The sequence below is a fragment of the Harpegnathos saltator genome, unplaced genomic scaffold (assembly GCF_003227715.2).
Source record: "Harpegnathos saltator strain DR-91 unplaced genomic scaffold, Hsal_v8.6 scaffold587, whole genome shotgun sequence".
Taxonomy (NCBI): Eukaryota; Metazoa; Arthropoda; class Insecta; order Hymenoptera; family Formicidae; genus Harpegnathos; species Harpegnathos saltator.
In genome coordinates, this window is record NW_020230412.1 from 1050215 (window position 1) to 1066538 (window position 16324).

General features: G+C 38.8%; 1 protein-coding gene across 4 annotated transcripts in view; it reads right to left on the reverse strand.

Annotated features, from left to right (window-relative positions):
- Positions 1 to 1903: 1903 nt before the first annotated feature.
- CrebA (Cyclic-AMP response element binding protein A) overlaps positions 1904 to 16324 on the reverse strand; it is a 94241-nt gene continuing 79820 nt past the window's right edge. For all 4 annotated transcript variants that reach the window (XM_011147507.2, XM_025304021.1, XM_011147508.3 and 1 more), the window contains 5 exons: positions 9505 to 9835; positions 6031 to 6353; positions 5303 to 5581; positions 4432 to 4575; positions 1904 to 3791 (listed from right to left, as the gene is read on the reverse strand). In XM_011147507.2, coding sequence (XP_011145809.1) covers positions 3606 to 3791; positions 4432 to 4575; positions 5303 to 5581; positions 6031 to 6353; positions 9505 to 9835 — 1263 coding nt within the window. In that variant the 3' untranslated portion in view covers positions 1904 to 3605. The remainder of the gene's footprint in view (positions 3792 to 4431; positions 4576 to 5302; positions 5582 to 6030; positions 6354 to 9504; positions 9836 to 16324) is intronic.

The window sequence follows — 16324 nt, forward strand, 5'->3', positions numbered from 1 at the left end:
AAGAAGTCTTAAAATACGTACTACTTCTTTTCTCTTAAACGTCTTTAAATGTTTGTTTTTTTTTTTGAGTTTACGCTGTCTGCGATGTCAATAGTCACCAGTGATCGGTACTATAACACCACATTTCGTTAAGTTACGTACAACACCCAATTAACATCATCTACAAACTTCTTGTACGGCCAATGTAATGGAATAAAAAATGTGTGCGTCTCGGATTATTTCTTCGCTGCATCTTCACCTGGATAGCACGAAACATCCAGAAATCATCCTGAATGTGTTCAGGACGTCGTAAGGCACTTCCCAGAACCCCCTGGGCACAATCGAGACGATTACTCTAGGATATCTCTCTACGAAAAAATTTCTCGAAATTTTACCAGATATACAAAAAGAGTATAAATTCCAGGCAAAATGTCCCAAAGTTGATTTCCCATCATAATACCATTAAGAATTTTGTTATTTTTATATATATATATATATATATATATATAAAATACGAGTTTTCACATTCATAATAAATAAAACTAATGCAAATTTGCGTTCTTTCGACGAATAAAATCTATACCTGCATAAAAATGAATAAAGAATCTCACTTTTATACCAATATATCAGGTTGGCAACAAAGTCATGTCGTTTCTCACGGATAAATGGCTTTGCTTGTCATTAAACGCAACTTACTTCCAAATCCTATAACCTTTATATCATTTGACAGCTGATATTTCAAGCTTTTTAAACAAAAAGAAGTGTGTCATTCGGTAAAGAATTGTTTATTTGGTATTAGATTAAAATTGGAAAATCAAAACGAGCATTTCCGCCATATTTTGTTTACTTCCAAAAAGGAAAGAACGCTGTACAAGCCCGTCAAAAGTTATGTGCTGTGTATGATGAAGAATCCTTAACAGGACGCCAATGTCAGCGTTGGTTTGCTCGTTTTTATTCAGGAGATTTTTCTATGGAAGATGCATCACGGACAGGTCGGCCAATTGAGGTCGATGACGACAAAATAAAAGCATTGCTTCCCATATAGCACGGCAGAAGTTGCAGCAATATTGCAACATTGTTGCAACGCATAGAAGTTGCAGCAACATTGCTGCAACTTCTATGCTGTATAAGTTGAATTCAACCGCCATTATACATACATCGTTGGTCACCAACCAGAAATTGTTGTCCCACCTTGGGTGGCAGGTGTTACCACATCTACTATACTCGCCTGACTTGCACCATCAGATCACCATTTATTTCGTTCTTTGCAAAATTCTTTGAGAGGAAAAAATTCAATTCTGATCAGGCTACCAAACGGTACTTGGATTAGTTTTTTGTCGATAAGGACCAGAAATTCTGTGAGGCCAGAATCATGAAGCTACCAAACAAATGGCAAAAGGTCATTGAATTAAAGGGGCAATATATGACAGGATAAAGTTTTTGCTTTGTATGAAAAAATTGTTTTTCATTTACACAGAAAAAACGATATGACTTTCTTGCCAGTCTGATGTAAAACTTGTTGACGACTGTACAACTTGTTAAAACTCGTAAACATTGTTGAACATTTATATTTTCTTTATATTCATGTTTGAAAAATAAGTTTTTAATAAGTATTTCATGTGTTCTGTGCAATCCTGATGTAGAGAAGAAACTGATGTAGAAAAATATTCGGAAAGAAACACGTTGAAGGATAAATGGAATTTGTTTAACTTTTCTGTTTGAAGTTTCACACTTCTAATTTGGAATCCACGTAGACTTCCCAATCAGATCTACAATTGTCTTGAGAAAAAGGACTGGATCCTGATTAAATTCTACGAAACTTTCCATGTGGATCGTACTGTTCGGATAGTAATTCGATCACCAGTTAAACCTTCGCACAGTCGTGATGAAAATAAGCCGGTTAACGTGTAAACATACGAACCTGTAACTTTGCAGAACATATATTTCATATTGTATGCAATAAAATGTTATAGCTCTTGTGTGTTACATTACGCTAATACTAAAATATTATACTTCACGCGATTGCGGCTATTAACCCGTCTGTGCACTATGCGACCATAGTGAAAACCTTGCTGCCGCCGTTGGCCGCATCGATCGATTTCTGGCGACTCGCAAACGCAACGCGAATATTAGGTGGTTCATCGTATACGAATATCGTATACGAATATCGAAATGTATCCTACACAACCGCGAACTTTCCGCTCCGCGAACATCCCTATCGCACCGCTTCGAACCAAAAAGAGATTATCGTTGTTGTCGTCGTCGTGCATAACCGATAATCTTTTAGGGCCGGTGTTACGTACGTTATGTAACAATGTCCACCTGACTGCTGGCATCCTAGAAAAATAGTACACTATATGTCGATCTGTCGCGATTGCGTGTGATAATGCGATAAATCGCGCACAACTGAATATTCTCACGTCGATAACGACGCAAACGCAAAATCCACTCGGGTCTCGGGTGGCTTGCCTCAAGTTTATACTTTCACGTTGGTTTTCGGAGTTTAGCGGTTATAATCATACTTTCACATTCTCTGCTAGGCTATATAAAATATATCATGTGTGTTGTATCTCGTGTCATATGTACGTGCATTTAAAACGCAATTAAAACTAATTAACGCGGTGCTTGACGATAACCACGTCGTAGTAATGAACCACGCTGTCCATGTGGTTCCTAAGGATATCTCGTCGATTCCCGAAAAGTCTGAGAAATGTAACCTCGTAATTGTCGTCCGAGGAATAAATATAAGAGAATAATTCAGAAGCAGACGAGAAGAAGTACGGAATGCAAATTGAAGGCACTCCCGGCGAAAACGCATCGATCGAACGCGACGATGGACGTAAAATGGTGTATATACTATGTTGGCTTTAAGCTTTACATTGTTGCCAGGAAGAACGATTCGAGTAGTTCTTGCGCGACATTCGACGTTGCAGTCGCGATCGCGACTCGCAGGAAGTTCCGCCGCGTCTTGCGTGTAGGAAGACACACTAGGAATGTAAAGAAATTGCACTAATCCCTAAAAATACATTTCTGATCTCTCCGTGACTTAGACATAAGGACACGTAATGATCGTTACTATACTTTATGGTACCCATGCAATCCTTTTTTATGATATAAAGATGATACGGAGAGATAGATGTCTCATAAAGGACAAGATTATTGAGTCTCATAAAGGAGAATTGTAAGAATGAAAAAAAAAAAGACAAGAAGAATAGATCTGTGTTGGCGCTTGTAAAAGATTCTTCCTGTAATCTAGAATCCAATTCGAGATTTTGCATTTTTTAATTTCTCGGAATTGACAGAACTTAATTTTTCGAAAGAATGGTCAGTACAAGTCCCGACCCACAACGGGCGTAGTGAACCTTTAGCTTTTTGCTCCGAACCCCATAATTTTTGGTAAAAGGCATTTTCTCCATATATTAACAGTTGGAACTTGGTCAACTTGTTTAGCACGAAACGCTTTTGGCTAAAAATTACGTCATAGTTCTTGGCTAAAAGTAGAAGGCTAAAGGCTTAACACACCCATTATGTATCGAGATTGATACACGCATTATATATCGAGATTAAGGATTAATTTTTAATGGGCCATCAAACGGATTTATGCTGTTTCAATAAAGCGAATAAATCTAAGAACGTTGTATATGCAGCATTGCCTGAAGACGTTGCACTTCTTTCATTAATTCGCGATTTGTGTCCTCCAGAGCATTCACTTTACTTTTGTATGATGAATTCTCGCTGCTTAATATGCTGACTCGCCTCTCTAAGTTGTCCATATATTCCTTCTTTTTTCTCCGTGATTCTTGTGCCGATATCTATAAAATATATCACGGAAATAAAGATTATTTACATTTATGCTTATATTTATGCTTATACTTATGCACATAGAACAATCCTTTGTCTTTTATCAACATGTTTCTCAAATCAGGGATTAATAAATTATTATCTTGATTTATTCAAAATGAATTAAGTATCATTTACTATGATCTTTAATTCTCTAAATTTATTTCAGATTTCTAAGTTTATTTTAAATAATTGCTTAATTGAATTTTTAAAAAAGAAAAAATCAAATGGTGCGCAAATTTTGCATGCAGTGCAACTTTCGACGGTTTTCTATGGGGACAGGTTAAATATATATTTACATATCGATAAGTTATTAGTGTATAGTTATTTAGTTAGATATCTAGCATCAAATATAGATACGCTTGAATTTTCTACTGCTTTATAAAACGTATATATATAAACGTTTTTACAATAAAATTAAGCACTGTATTTTTAGCCCTTTATTATAAATAAGAGAAGAAATAAAAGAAGAAAAAAATCAAATAAAAAGTTTTTCTATTCAATTAACATGTTTTCACACTTACCATAATGTTTTCACGAGACATTTTTACTATATAAAAAGGATTTTTCTTTACATGCATAAGCGCGCAACTTTTAACGTGATGTACTTACCTTATTCTTGATTTTTCTCCGTATCTTTTTCAAGGATTTCTCCTCCTGTTTACTCAGAGGAAGCTTCGTAGGTACGGGATATCCTTCGGCTATCAAGGTCCTCTTTTCTTCCTCCGTCAATGTCAACATTCCTGTTGATCCCTTCTGTAACGTCGATCGCACACAAGTGTATCACGTTAATATATCAGATAGATAGTTTTAGATAATAAAATTGGATCATCGCGCTGTGGATGAGGCAAGCGACGACAAGAATAAAACGTTCGTTGCATTAAAATTCCACGCATAAAAAATAATGTTAATTTTGTTCGCGAAGGCCCGGTAACCTTGTTGGTGTAACGGTATGCAAAATCGCGCGCATTAACATTATACAAATGATCATTATGTAAATCAGTAACGGTTTATCTTTTTAGGTTGAAAAATAGTTTTCAAAAATTATTGTACATGAAATCGTAAAATCGTATCGTCCGAACACATAAATAACTTAAAATAACAAGCTCGAGAGTCGGTCATAGCATAAAAATTTCTCCTCGCTATGAAATCGCTCGTCAATACTGCTCAGAAACCAAGGATAACGTATGTAGGATCGAGAAAAATATAACAAATAACAAGAAAACACGTGTGAAAAAATATATGAAAACCATTTTAAATAAGAATTATAAAGATATTGAAAAAAATTAAAAATAAGTGAGATTATCTATCACAATTATCTTTACTCGCAAATCGATTGCGAATTCTCGCAAAAATGTATCTCCTCATTTTTTTTCTGTTTACCGTGCTATTTATTTGTAATTCATTGCGTGGGTCGCATTAATACATCCGCTTGATGATAATCAGCGCGCAATTATCGATGGCAAACTTGATCGCGTCTTACCGGTTGGCAGGAAATCAGGGGTGTATGAATAGGCTGCCTGGTGGTGTGGGTGGTGTTGGTAGTGACATAAAGCCTTGACGGCGCCAGTAATCCTTTGAGATTCTGCACGTGCGTAGAGATCTGAGAATCTCGACGTTCCGGCGAGCAGGAAGCGGAAGCGGCACCTTCACTGTCAGAGCTTGCGCTGCTTGGTGGTGTAGGTGGCAACCCTTGCCGCGAAGCGTGCAAGATTGTCCCTTTCTCCTCGTCGACCACATTGCTGTTCTCGACGTCCATAGGCTGGAAGCAAACAATTGCGGCGGTCAGCAGTGGATACTCGCGTATATAGTTGAATCAAATTATCGGAGCGTAACGTGTCTGAGTCCCTATTGAATTCTATTTGTGTTCCTAATTTTACATATTAGAAGAATACTAGAAAACTACCGCACTTTGAAACGTTTGCAATAAAAGAATTACTATATTTTGAGATTTGCGATTAAATTCAGTGTTACGTTCACGACTATCATTTACGTTCTCGTCTATTGTCTTCTTTTGCTCATGCTAGAGTGGACAGCCTGTGTCTTCAAGTAAATGGAATCGTGGAGTATGTCCTGATATGAGCAATATGAGCGATGAAGCAAATAAAACGTGATAAAACTGGCGTGAATAAAAGTTAATATAATGTCAACATGATTTTATCTCACGAAAAATCTGTATCGCACGGTATTGTTTCACATAGATTAATATACCGTATAGCATTCTTCGTCTTCCTCCTCACTGTCGCTCGTGTGTGGCAGTCGGGTGTTCGGGTGAAGACTTTGAGGCGACACCATTGTTATCGTGCTCTTATCGTCAATTGTGTCGCAACTCGGCTGACAAGGCGCGCAAGGACTGGACGGCTCGCTAATGGGCTCGTCCTTGATTTCGGGACAGTTTTCGTTGTCTTCAGGTACTAGACTGCTCTTCGTGAGGATTGAGGTCGAGGTAGAGGACGATGTGAGCGAGGATGACGGTTCACCACGGTTTGAGGTGGTGTTCATCGAGATAGTCGGATAATACTCCTCCTCCATTTCTGAAATGAAGCAAATTATTAATAGAACAAAAGAGGGAAGAACACTTATCGGCCAGATATTATGTTTATACAAAAATTACAAGATAAGTGTAACATGATATTTAAGGTTTTCGTGATGTGGAAAAATTCCGGCTTCCGATTGATTAAAAATTGATTTGAGCGATCTCGATATTTTTGGAGATCTAAGAATTAGTCCATTTCACGCTGTTAAAAACAGAAAGAAAAAATCTCGAAATTCCACGTAAACGAAATCGGCATCTTATGCTTTTAATCATTACGAAATAAGGAGAAACTATCAAGTTGGCAACAAAGTCATGTTATTTTTCATAAATAAATGGCTTTATTTGTTATTAAACGCAACTAACTTCACTGTAAATCTTATAACCTTCATATCATTTGACAGCTGACACTTCAAGCTTTCTTAAAAAAAAAAAAAAAAGCGTCATTCGGTAAAGAATTGTTTGTTTAGCATTGAGTTAAAAATGAAAAATCAAAACGAGGATTTCTGTCATATTTTACTTTTTTACTTCCACAAAAGGAAGAACGCTATGCAAGCCCGTCAAAAGTTATATGTCTATAGTGAAGAATCCTTAACAAAACGCCAGTATCAGCGTTGGTTTGCTTATTTTCGTTTGGGAGATCTTTTTGTGAAAAATGCACTAAGGTCAGGCCGGCCAATTGAGGTCGATGACGACAAAATAAAAGTATTACTTGAATCCAATCGCCATTATATGACATGGGAGATCGCTGAGAAGCTAAACATATCACATAAAAACTTAAGGGAGAGAAGAATCCTGGTGTAGAGGATCGGGAAAATCGATTTTTTTTTTGCTAAATCGCTAGTTTTCGATCTGTAGAATGTACTGCTAGATCCCTAGTTGCATATTCGAGGTATTATTTGTTTTTTGGAACACATTTTGCGCGCAGCACAGAGCACAGCAAAGCGCCCGGTGTGGCCGCACTAAAGTCTTTTGTATCGATATCCTTTGCTTAGCAGGCTCAATGATGTTATAAGCAGCAGATATTTCTGAAGCGTTTGGGTAAGAATTCTTATATCTACTCGGGGGAATAACTGTAAAAATAGTTAAATAGTTGAGATCGCCGCTTTTATTACTGCAGGCATCTTCAACGAAGACTACTATGCAGTTCTGAAGATTATAGAAACCCTGATATCAAATTTGATATCAAAATTGGACCGACATGCAAAACGTTCGCTGATAGCATCGACCTTGGCTGCACAAAACGACAAAAACATCGCAGCCTAAGCAGCACTAAATGCTCAATTGGCTCGAAAATAGCAATTAATCGAACAAAACGAGATGTATGAAAAAGCTGACGGCTTGTTATATGGTCCTGGAATAGTGAATTAATGAAAAATTGAGGTAAGATTTCAAAAACTCAGTTTTTCCTAGTATCTTTCCATATCGAAAACTATTATTGCGTTTTTCTTAACATCACGTTTTCAGAATTGGCGTGATTATTTTAAAACTATTTAACCAATCAACTTGCCCTTGTGCATACAAACAGCTAACATGTGTCATTTGTCGGTGAACCTATCCGATCCAACAAAAAATTTGTTTAAATAATATTTTTTTAAATAGAAACGAACGAATTTTTAGGGTAAAAATTATATTTTTTCTTTTTTAGTCCGCCGTTTTGTTAATTTCCGACCTTTTAAAAATATTTTAGGTTCGAAGTGACGAACTATGAGTAATGGAAACCTCTTTAGCTTTTCTGTTTTAGATACTCCTGCGAAGAGATATTACTATCGCCGATTTGCATCTAAATTTTGGACACTTTGGACATCCGCCCTTATATTCGAAATTGCAATATTTCGAAAATATTGCAATTTCTGTACTCAAAAAAATTTGATTGCATACTTCAAATATAGTACAATATATCCCCAATATCTCAAAAGATTTATTGTTTTTATTACGCATAAAAAAAAATTGCTAAGAACATCCTTGTTTTTAGACTTTTGCACCAGGATCCCCCCTTAAAACAACTTGGATATGTCAACAAACTCGATATTTAAGTTCCACACGAGCTCAAAGAAATTCATCTCACCAAATGCATCAATATCAGCAACTTTTTCTTGAAACGTGAATAAAACGATTCGTTTTAGAAACGAATGTTAACTGGCGATGAGAAATGGATTGTTTATGACAATGTGGAACGAAAAAGTTCGTGAAGCAAACGTGATGAGTCGCTACAAAGCACTTCTAAAGCAGACATTCACCAAAAGAAGATTTTGCTATCTGTTCGGTCGAAATTACAACGGTATTATATTTTTTGAACTGTTTAAACGCAATCAAACGACTGATTCGGAATTGTACTGTCGTCAATTAGACAAATTACACGAAACAATCAAGCAGAAGCGCTCAGAACTGGTGAATCGTAAAGGTGTTGTCTTTCACCATGACAACGTTAAGCTACATATATCGTGGGTATCCGCCAGAAATTGTTACAGCTTGGGTGGGATGTGTTACCACACCCATCATATTCGCTTGACCTTGACCATTAGATTACTATTTATTTCATTCCTTGCAAAATTCTTTGAGGGGAAAAAATTCGATTTTCATGAGGTTATCAAACGGTATTTGGATCAGTTTTTTACTGATAAGGACCAGAAGTTCTATAAGGCCGGAATCATGAAGCTACCACAGATAGAACAGATGGCAAAAGGTAACTGAATTAAACAGACAATATATTACAGGATAAAGTTTTGCTTTGTATAATCTTGTAAAAATCGCTTTTCACTTACATAGAAGAAAACAACAATGACTTTCTTGCCAGCCTGATATTAATAATAAAATAAATGAGGTTAGTTTTTACTTCAAGTTGACTACAAGTTGGAATCGCGTTTTTCGTGAACTTCCATAACGCCCTTATAGAAAAGGATTAGTGTAATAAATTCGCCAGTGATAATTATTATTATTACTCAGACGAGTACTAAAATTACTGAACAACAATAATTTATCACTGGCTAATTTATTACAGCCAATAATACTTTTCTATAAGAGTGTTTCGTGAATATTTCGGTTCTCTTTATCAGGAAGAAGAATGACCTAGAATGAGTCACTCTTTCATAGATATTACATAGGTAGCTGTATGCATAAATATTTATATGCTGTAATATAAGTGATCTTACCGTCGTCCCTGCTCCGAAGAAGTTCGAGAGGTTTCTGATCTAAGTTGTGGATAAAATCGATGCAGGCAGCTGTGTTCGCCGTGGTTGAATCAACTGTACCCGAGGATGAGCCCGAGTTGGGCGTGTGAGGACTACCTCCCGGCGTAGCCGGGCTTGGAGGAGGACTGGAAATCAGAAGGCTGTAACTATGCTCAGATTTGATCGGCCGAGGTCCACCTAGAGCCGCGTCTGTCATTAAACGGTCTCTCAAGACCACGTCGTCATTCTGGACATACAGAACATTGTTCCACTCTTCTTCTTTAGTATTCATTAAGATATCCTGAGGCAGCGTCTGTAATGAGAGCGAAAGTTCGTTCGAATTTTAGAAAAGACATCATCTCGATTTTTGGATTTGAAAAATAAAGCAATATCAAGAGATCGCACTATGATATGGCAGACACACTAATCTCTTTCAAAGTCATTAGAAAACTGACTGTCTTCTTGATGAAGTTTTCTGCATGAAGTTTTCACGACATGGAAAAATGCTAGGCTTGGCTTCCGGGTTGAGCCACGATTCTCGTGGATTCGTTTTCAGCGTTTCATGAATGTTTCAGATCGTTTTATCAGAAAAAGGGATATTTTCTCATTATAAGGGGTTATTATTTCATTATATTTCATTATATAATTTCCATGTTGGATCTCTTCATTGGACAATACAGACTTTTAGGATAAATATTATTTGAGTTTTAGAAAAATATATTTCTACTTGATGAAGTCTTGGAATAAAAAAATAAACTATCAAGAGAATCGCTATAAGGCAGAGAAGAGACATTTTTTGTAAATTCTAGGTAATTCTAGCTAATTAATATAATTAAAATACACACAAATATAGAAACATATCGTAAAGATTCTGATGGCAAACTGCTAGCCAAAATGGCTGCGTTCAATACAAGTGAGTATAGTGAGTGCCCAGTGATTATCGCTTTTAATTAAAGTACATTCTTCTGGATCTATCAAGGATTTAAAAGTATACTCCAATCACAGGCGATAATTATCAAGCATTCATGAAGCCATTGCTTCTGCTAAACGCAAGTAAAAACAGACTACAAGAATATAACATTATCGATTATTAACGATTAATAATTATTAATTGATCATTAATTGTTGTAATTCGAGATGTCTATGTAATTGATCGTCAGAGCCTTTGCACGTAGAAAATCCGCAACCGTAGCCGCAAAGTCATAAGTTTCCAACACGTAGTTGTACAAATGGAACAACGCAAGTGAAAAACTATAACCGTAAGACCGTAACCGTAATCGCAAAATTTCCACGTTACGTTGGAATTTTACGACTGACGCCTTACGGCTGACCGATAGAAAAATCCATGCAAAATAACCTATATTTTACTCGGCGGTAATTTCGTTTGTTAGAGGTTTTTTTTCGTAAACGTAGGCAAACATCGAGAACTGAGTTGCATCTTGAATGTTATCTCGTTCAGATCATATGTGAATACTTTTAGCTTCAGTTTATTAGGTTAGAGTTTTGTGCGCATGCGTACATTGGGGTACTAAGAACGGATAGCAGATTTTACGATTACAGCTTTACGGTTACGGGTTACGGATTTTCTATATGCAAAAGTCTTTACTTTTCCATTGGGAGGGAAGGGGGAAGGGAGAGTTTCACATATGAACTCCAAAATAATCGACGACTCTTCCCAGGAATTCGACGTCGCATGTGACTGCTGTTCAGCTGGCGAAACGACGGAAACGTGGATCACGCAGCGATCCCGTCCCACGCGAAATTTCACCGGTCGCGCGACGACGTACGACGACATGCGGCGTCGCGAGTCAATGAGCACGAGAGAAACAGCACGTTCGAGGATTGTCAATGGCCGCCACCGCCGCCACCGCCGCCGCCGCCGCCGCCGCCGCCACCGGTGTTCGTCCTCGTCGTCGTCGTCGTCGTCTCGCGGCTAGGTGTCAAGGACCCCGCTTCTAAAATTATACGCGAGCGTTCCGCGAGCGGTCACGCCGGCAACGTGTCGTAAGCGAAGGAGAAGGGTGCTCAAGTCGAGCGGTCAAGTTGAAGGTCGGCCGTTACCCGAGTCCAAAGGTAGCAACGACTTGACGCCCTTCTGCCTTGCCCGGCGACCCAGCAATGCGGAACCCGCGCTGTCAAGGTCAAAGGCGCGTCTCTCTTCGTCTTCTGCTAACGACTTGCTGTTGCTACCGAGCGCACGTGGCGACGTTCAGCTCGGCGTCGCCGTCTCTTCGGCATCTTCTCGTCTGGTCGCGCGTTTTTCTCTTCCGTGTTGCTCCGTTATGCGCAGCTCGGAAAGCAGCCTGAGACGGAGCTGAGCGAGCTGCGGAATAATGTTTGGCCGACTCGAGCGATGTGTTTGTTTGCTCGTTTGTCGTCGCGTGTTAACGCCTGCTCAATGAAGACACTCGACCCGGGGGGAGGATGTGAGAGGTGTGGTCGAGGAGTTTCCGTCGCAGTCGTGTGCTCGACTACGTCGTTTCCTCCATTCCGATCGATCGTTTCTTCAGAACAAGCGTCTTCCCGCTTTTAACGTGATCGCGCAATTGTGCGTCTCCTCCTTCTCCTTTTCCGTCCCTCGCCGAGCGCGGTCGAGCTTCGATTCATCATTCCGCTGTTTACCTCTGCTCCTCGATCCTGCGACGCTTCCTCTTTCTCATATATGCCGCTTTGGACGAGAATGCAGCAATTTTCCGCAAGCGGGTAATTAGTTGCAATAAAGCCATCAGTACACAACAACGCGGAACACAGCCTCGAACTCTGCGAGTCGCCTGTGCTTTACCAGCCATCATTATTGTTCGCGTTTTTCCACGGAGATTCGTCTTCATTGTCTTCGACGCGACGTCGATTCGATCGATGAACTTTATGTTACGCTGGAAAGCTCAGCGCCCGGGTGAAAAAAGAGAAATGAAAGTGGGTACTTTAGACGCCATATTTTTTCTATCTAGTGAATTTCGATCAGTTTTCTATGATCCTTACTGCAAACGTTAGCTTCATCAACGCCGATAAACTCAGCGTGGAGCTCATTATCACATATCTTTACGCCTGGACTCTGGTCTCGCTGAACGTAACTAATAATTGCAGCTCAAGGAGAACACGATAGACTGCTTGTACTTTTTCCTCTATATATATCTCACTCCATTTTCTCTCATTTCAAGTCATGTAAATCTTCCAGTAAAATATCGGCAATGTTTGATCTTATCTGGATAAAACTATATAGATGATTATCTAGATGGTTTAGTTATGTTTAAATAGATAATATAAATATACAGAGTGTCCGGGATTTTTTGGAAACGAAAAATTGTGAATATTAATCAAATCAAACTGATAAGAAAAGTCATGTACCATTTTGTAAAATTGCAAAATGCTTAGTTAGTAATGATTAAATAACCTAACCACATATATAGATTCTTTTAATTAATAACTTGAAAATTGCGTACTTATTTGCAAAATGGTAAAAGACTTTTTTGTTCAGAATGACCTAACCTACAATTATATGACGGCTATTGTGTCTAACGATAGATACAAGTATATTGAACTTTGAACCCTGAATCTTGAACCTGTCGCTAAACGCAACAGCCGTCACATAATTGTAGATTACGTCATTCTGAACAAAAACGTCCTTTACGATTTTGCAAATAAGTACGCAAATTTTCAAGTTATCAATTAAAAGAGCCTCTAGATGTGGTTATTTTCAATTATTAATTATCAATTAAAAGAGCCTCTAGATGTGGTTATTTTCTATCATTAATAACTTGATAACTATTATGGTTTTTGTAAAATGGTACTTGACTTTTCTTTTCAGTTCGATCTGATTAATCTTCACAATTTTTCGTTCCCAAAAGATCCCGGACACTCTGTGTATTATTTTCATCTGCATCCTCTTAAGACAAGAAGTATTATTTTTACAAAACTACTTAAATGACGTTGATAGATAATTTAATCTACATTGTTGCAAATGTATAAATAGCACTTGCTATTATCTAGATTCAATTATATGGATTTGTGCAAGTTCTGTAATTATTATTGCCTAGCAGTTTATTTTTGTATTCCTTTTTATCACACGATTTCTCCCGTAAATAAACAAATAGATAATAATACAAACAAAGTTCTGAAACTAACCTCATACACACACATATATATACACACACACTTTATCTACAGATAATATAATTATATATTATCTTCATTTGCATCTCTTAAATTGAAAATAGCGTTGTTTTACAAAATTATCTAAAAAGACGTTCATAAGTAATTTAACCTACATCGCTGCGGACATGTAAAATATTAAAACATTTGTTTCTACATCGCAGACGTTTGCGTAAATACACATCAGACAGCACTGTGACTGAAACTGCATCGGGTTTCCCCGATAGAACCAGGATAAAAGCGCTAAGAGGAATTGCGTGTTTTTCATCTTTATCTAACATTCTTATCTTTATCTAGCAAATTTAAGAGTCATTTAATCGCAGCGCACTGAGAGTATAAGGTTCGCTAGGCTCAACTAATTCAATTCGACCCGCCTTTTTCTCCTTCTTTCCTCCACAGCTTACATCAGTGGCCATCTCGGAGGAGCCGGAGGATGACTCGACGATGAAACGCGTTTAGCCGGCCGACGTAGCAGCAGGAAGAAAAAGAATCGCTGTACACGAGCGAGATCGAGCAAAGTAGCATTCTCGCTTGACCGGCTAAACTGGTCGAAAATACGCTCGAGTCATTCCCGATCGCGGAGAGCTGATCTGGCATCCGGCTGTATGAGCGTGTCCGTTCGGCCGCGGCAATGCGGAACTCAACTCGCAAGGTCACGACACGCACCACTCTTCCTTTCCGGCTGCTTCTTCTCCTTCCTCGCGTGGATCTTCTCCTCGTCTTTTTGCCCTTCTGCTTCCCCGTTATACTCGACCGTTCGCGCGGCGGCCGACGCTTATCCTCCCCCCTCGTTCTCTCTACGTCTCGTTTCCGGCGGAAACGTATCACCAGCGACAAACTCGGGCGACGGTCTTCTAATCTTGTCTTGTGCAAATTAAGACGGGGGAAACGCGCATGTGTCTTCCCCCCTTCTCCTCTTATCGGCTCTTCTCGACCTCGCTCGATATCATCTTTTCCGGCGCTACTTTTTTTGTTTTTTTCTCTTTCTTTTTTTTCTCTTTTTTGCCGCCGGTATCATATTCTCTTCCGTCTGCAATTTCAGATTTGTTCTCTTTTTTATGCTCAGTCGTCGCTTATCTCTTACGTTCGAATTTCATAACACGATGTTTTCGCGAACGCCAGAAATTTGCGCGCGATATGTAGCGAGTAGTGACTCATTGTAATCAATTATATTCGCGTAATAGCGCTTTGTAGTGGACACCCGGACGATTTTCCTCGTGATCCTCTATCAGCGATCGACGATAAGCTACGATGTTTTGCACGTCTACGTTATTTTTCTACTTTTAATTTATCACCAGTTAATGATATACGTCGGCGGTTTCCTCATTTAGCAGAATCGCGACGTTACATCATCGATGCTTCCTTTAATCTTTTCAAGATGATTTTTCTCTCTCGCGCCTCGCGCGGAGGAACTCACGGCATAATTAATTTTCCAAATAAACTCACGCGAGAGTTTCTCCGCGGCAAAAAAGAAAAAAGGGAAGAGGGAAAGATTTAGAAAGATGCGAAATCCTTATGGAGATATGTAAGTGAAAATGAATGAAACGAGGAGAAAGTGTCCTCGATGTTCTCGTGAAAGGACGAACGATCCGTGGCTTAAAAAAAAACCCACGATTGGAAAATCGATCTTTTTCCTCCAAAAATCGCTCGTTTTCCTACGAATCGATCCTCCTCGATGGAGAATCGAGTTTCAATCAGCTGATGTACTTATTCGTCAATATTATTTCGTTCAATGAAGAATTCAACTGGAATCAACGTTCGAGAAATCGATTTGTATGAAACTCGAATAGAAAAGAATCGATTTGCGAAAATCGACTTTTAGAGGGAAAGATCGATTTCTGAATATTGAGGCGAGCTCGCAATTCTATTACTGCGATTGATCCGCGCGTGTTCAGAACACAGACATCTATGTTATTACTAGACTGTTAAACTAGGATAAAATACATGGTTACGAAAGCTATGATTCCCTGAACTCATGCGCATGCGTCCTGCAGGTGGTAAGATACTGATGCCCAATTGGTTGAAATAAACAAGTAATATATGTACGTATATGTATATATATATAATTTCTTATACGCATAAATATAATGAATATCGACCATATTATATGTCTTCTTTATCATTTATATTACGCATGCGCAGACATTTATTCACACTATGTAATACATAATTTTCGGGGTCCAAAATTATCTCTAGAAACACGAGAGTTAGCAGTCTAGTGCAATATAGATATAGATGCTGTGGTTCAAAAGTCTTGTGCGTAAATGAGAATGAAAACGGCGACGGTGTGTCTAATGAGTCTCGGGTGCCAATCGAGTGATCGATTGTCGCATTCCGTGACAGTTTCTCCTTTCGTCCGTCATTGCGCGAACATCTCTTCGCGATATTTCCGCCAGAAATTAACCAGCTTCGAGTGGCTGTGCGTTCTGCTCTCCTCTCCGGCTCCTCCGCTTCTTGCGAGGAGGACAAGGAATTCCGATTGAATTCGCACGCCGCGAAATTACAATGCACGCGAGTCGGCGAATATTAACCGAGTTTGCGGCAACAACGCGACAACCGTGGGCGGTGGAGTGAGGATGAAGGGAGAGGTTAGGTGAAGAGAGCGAGAAGGGAAGGAGAGTCACGGCGAGCTCAGCAATTTTCCTCGGCCCCG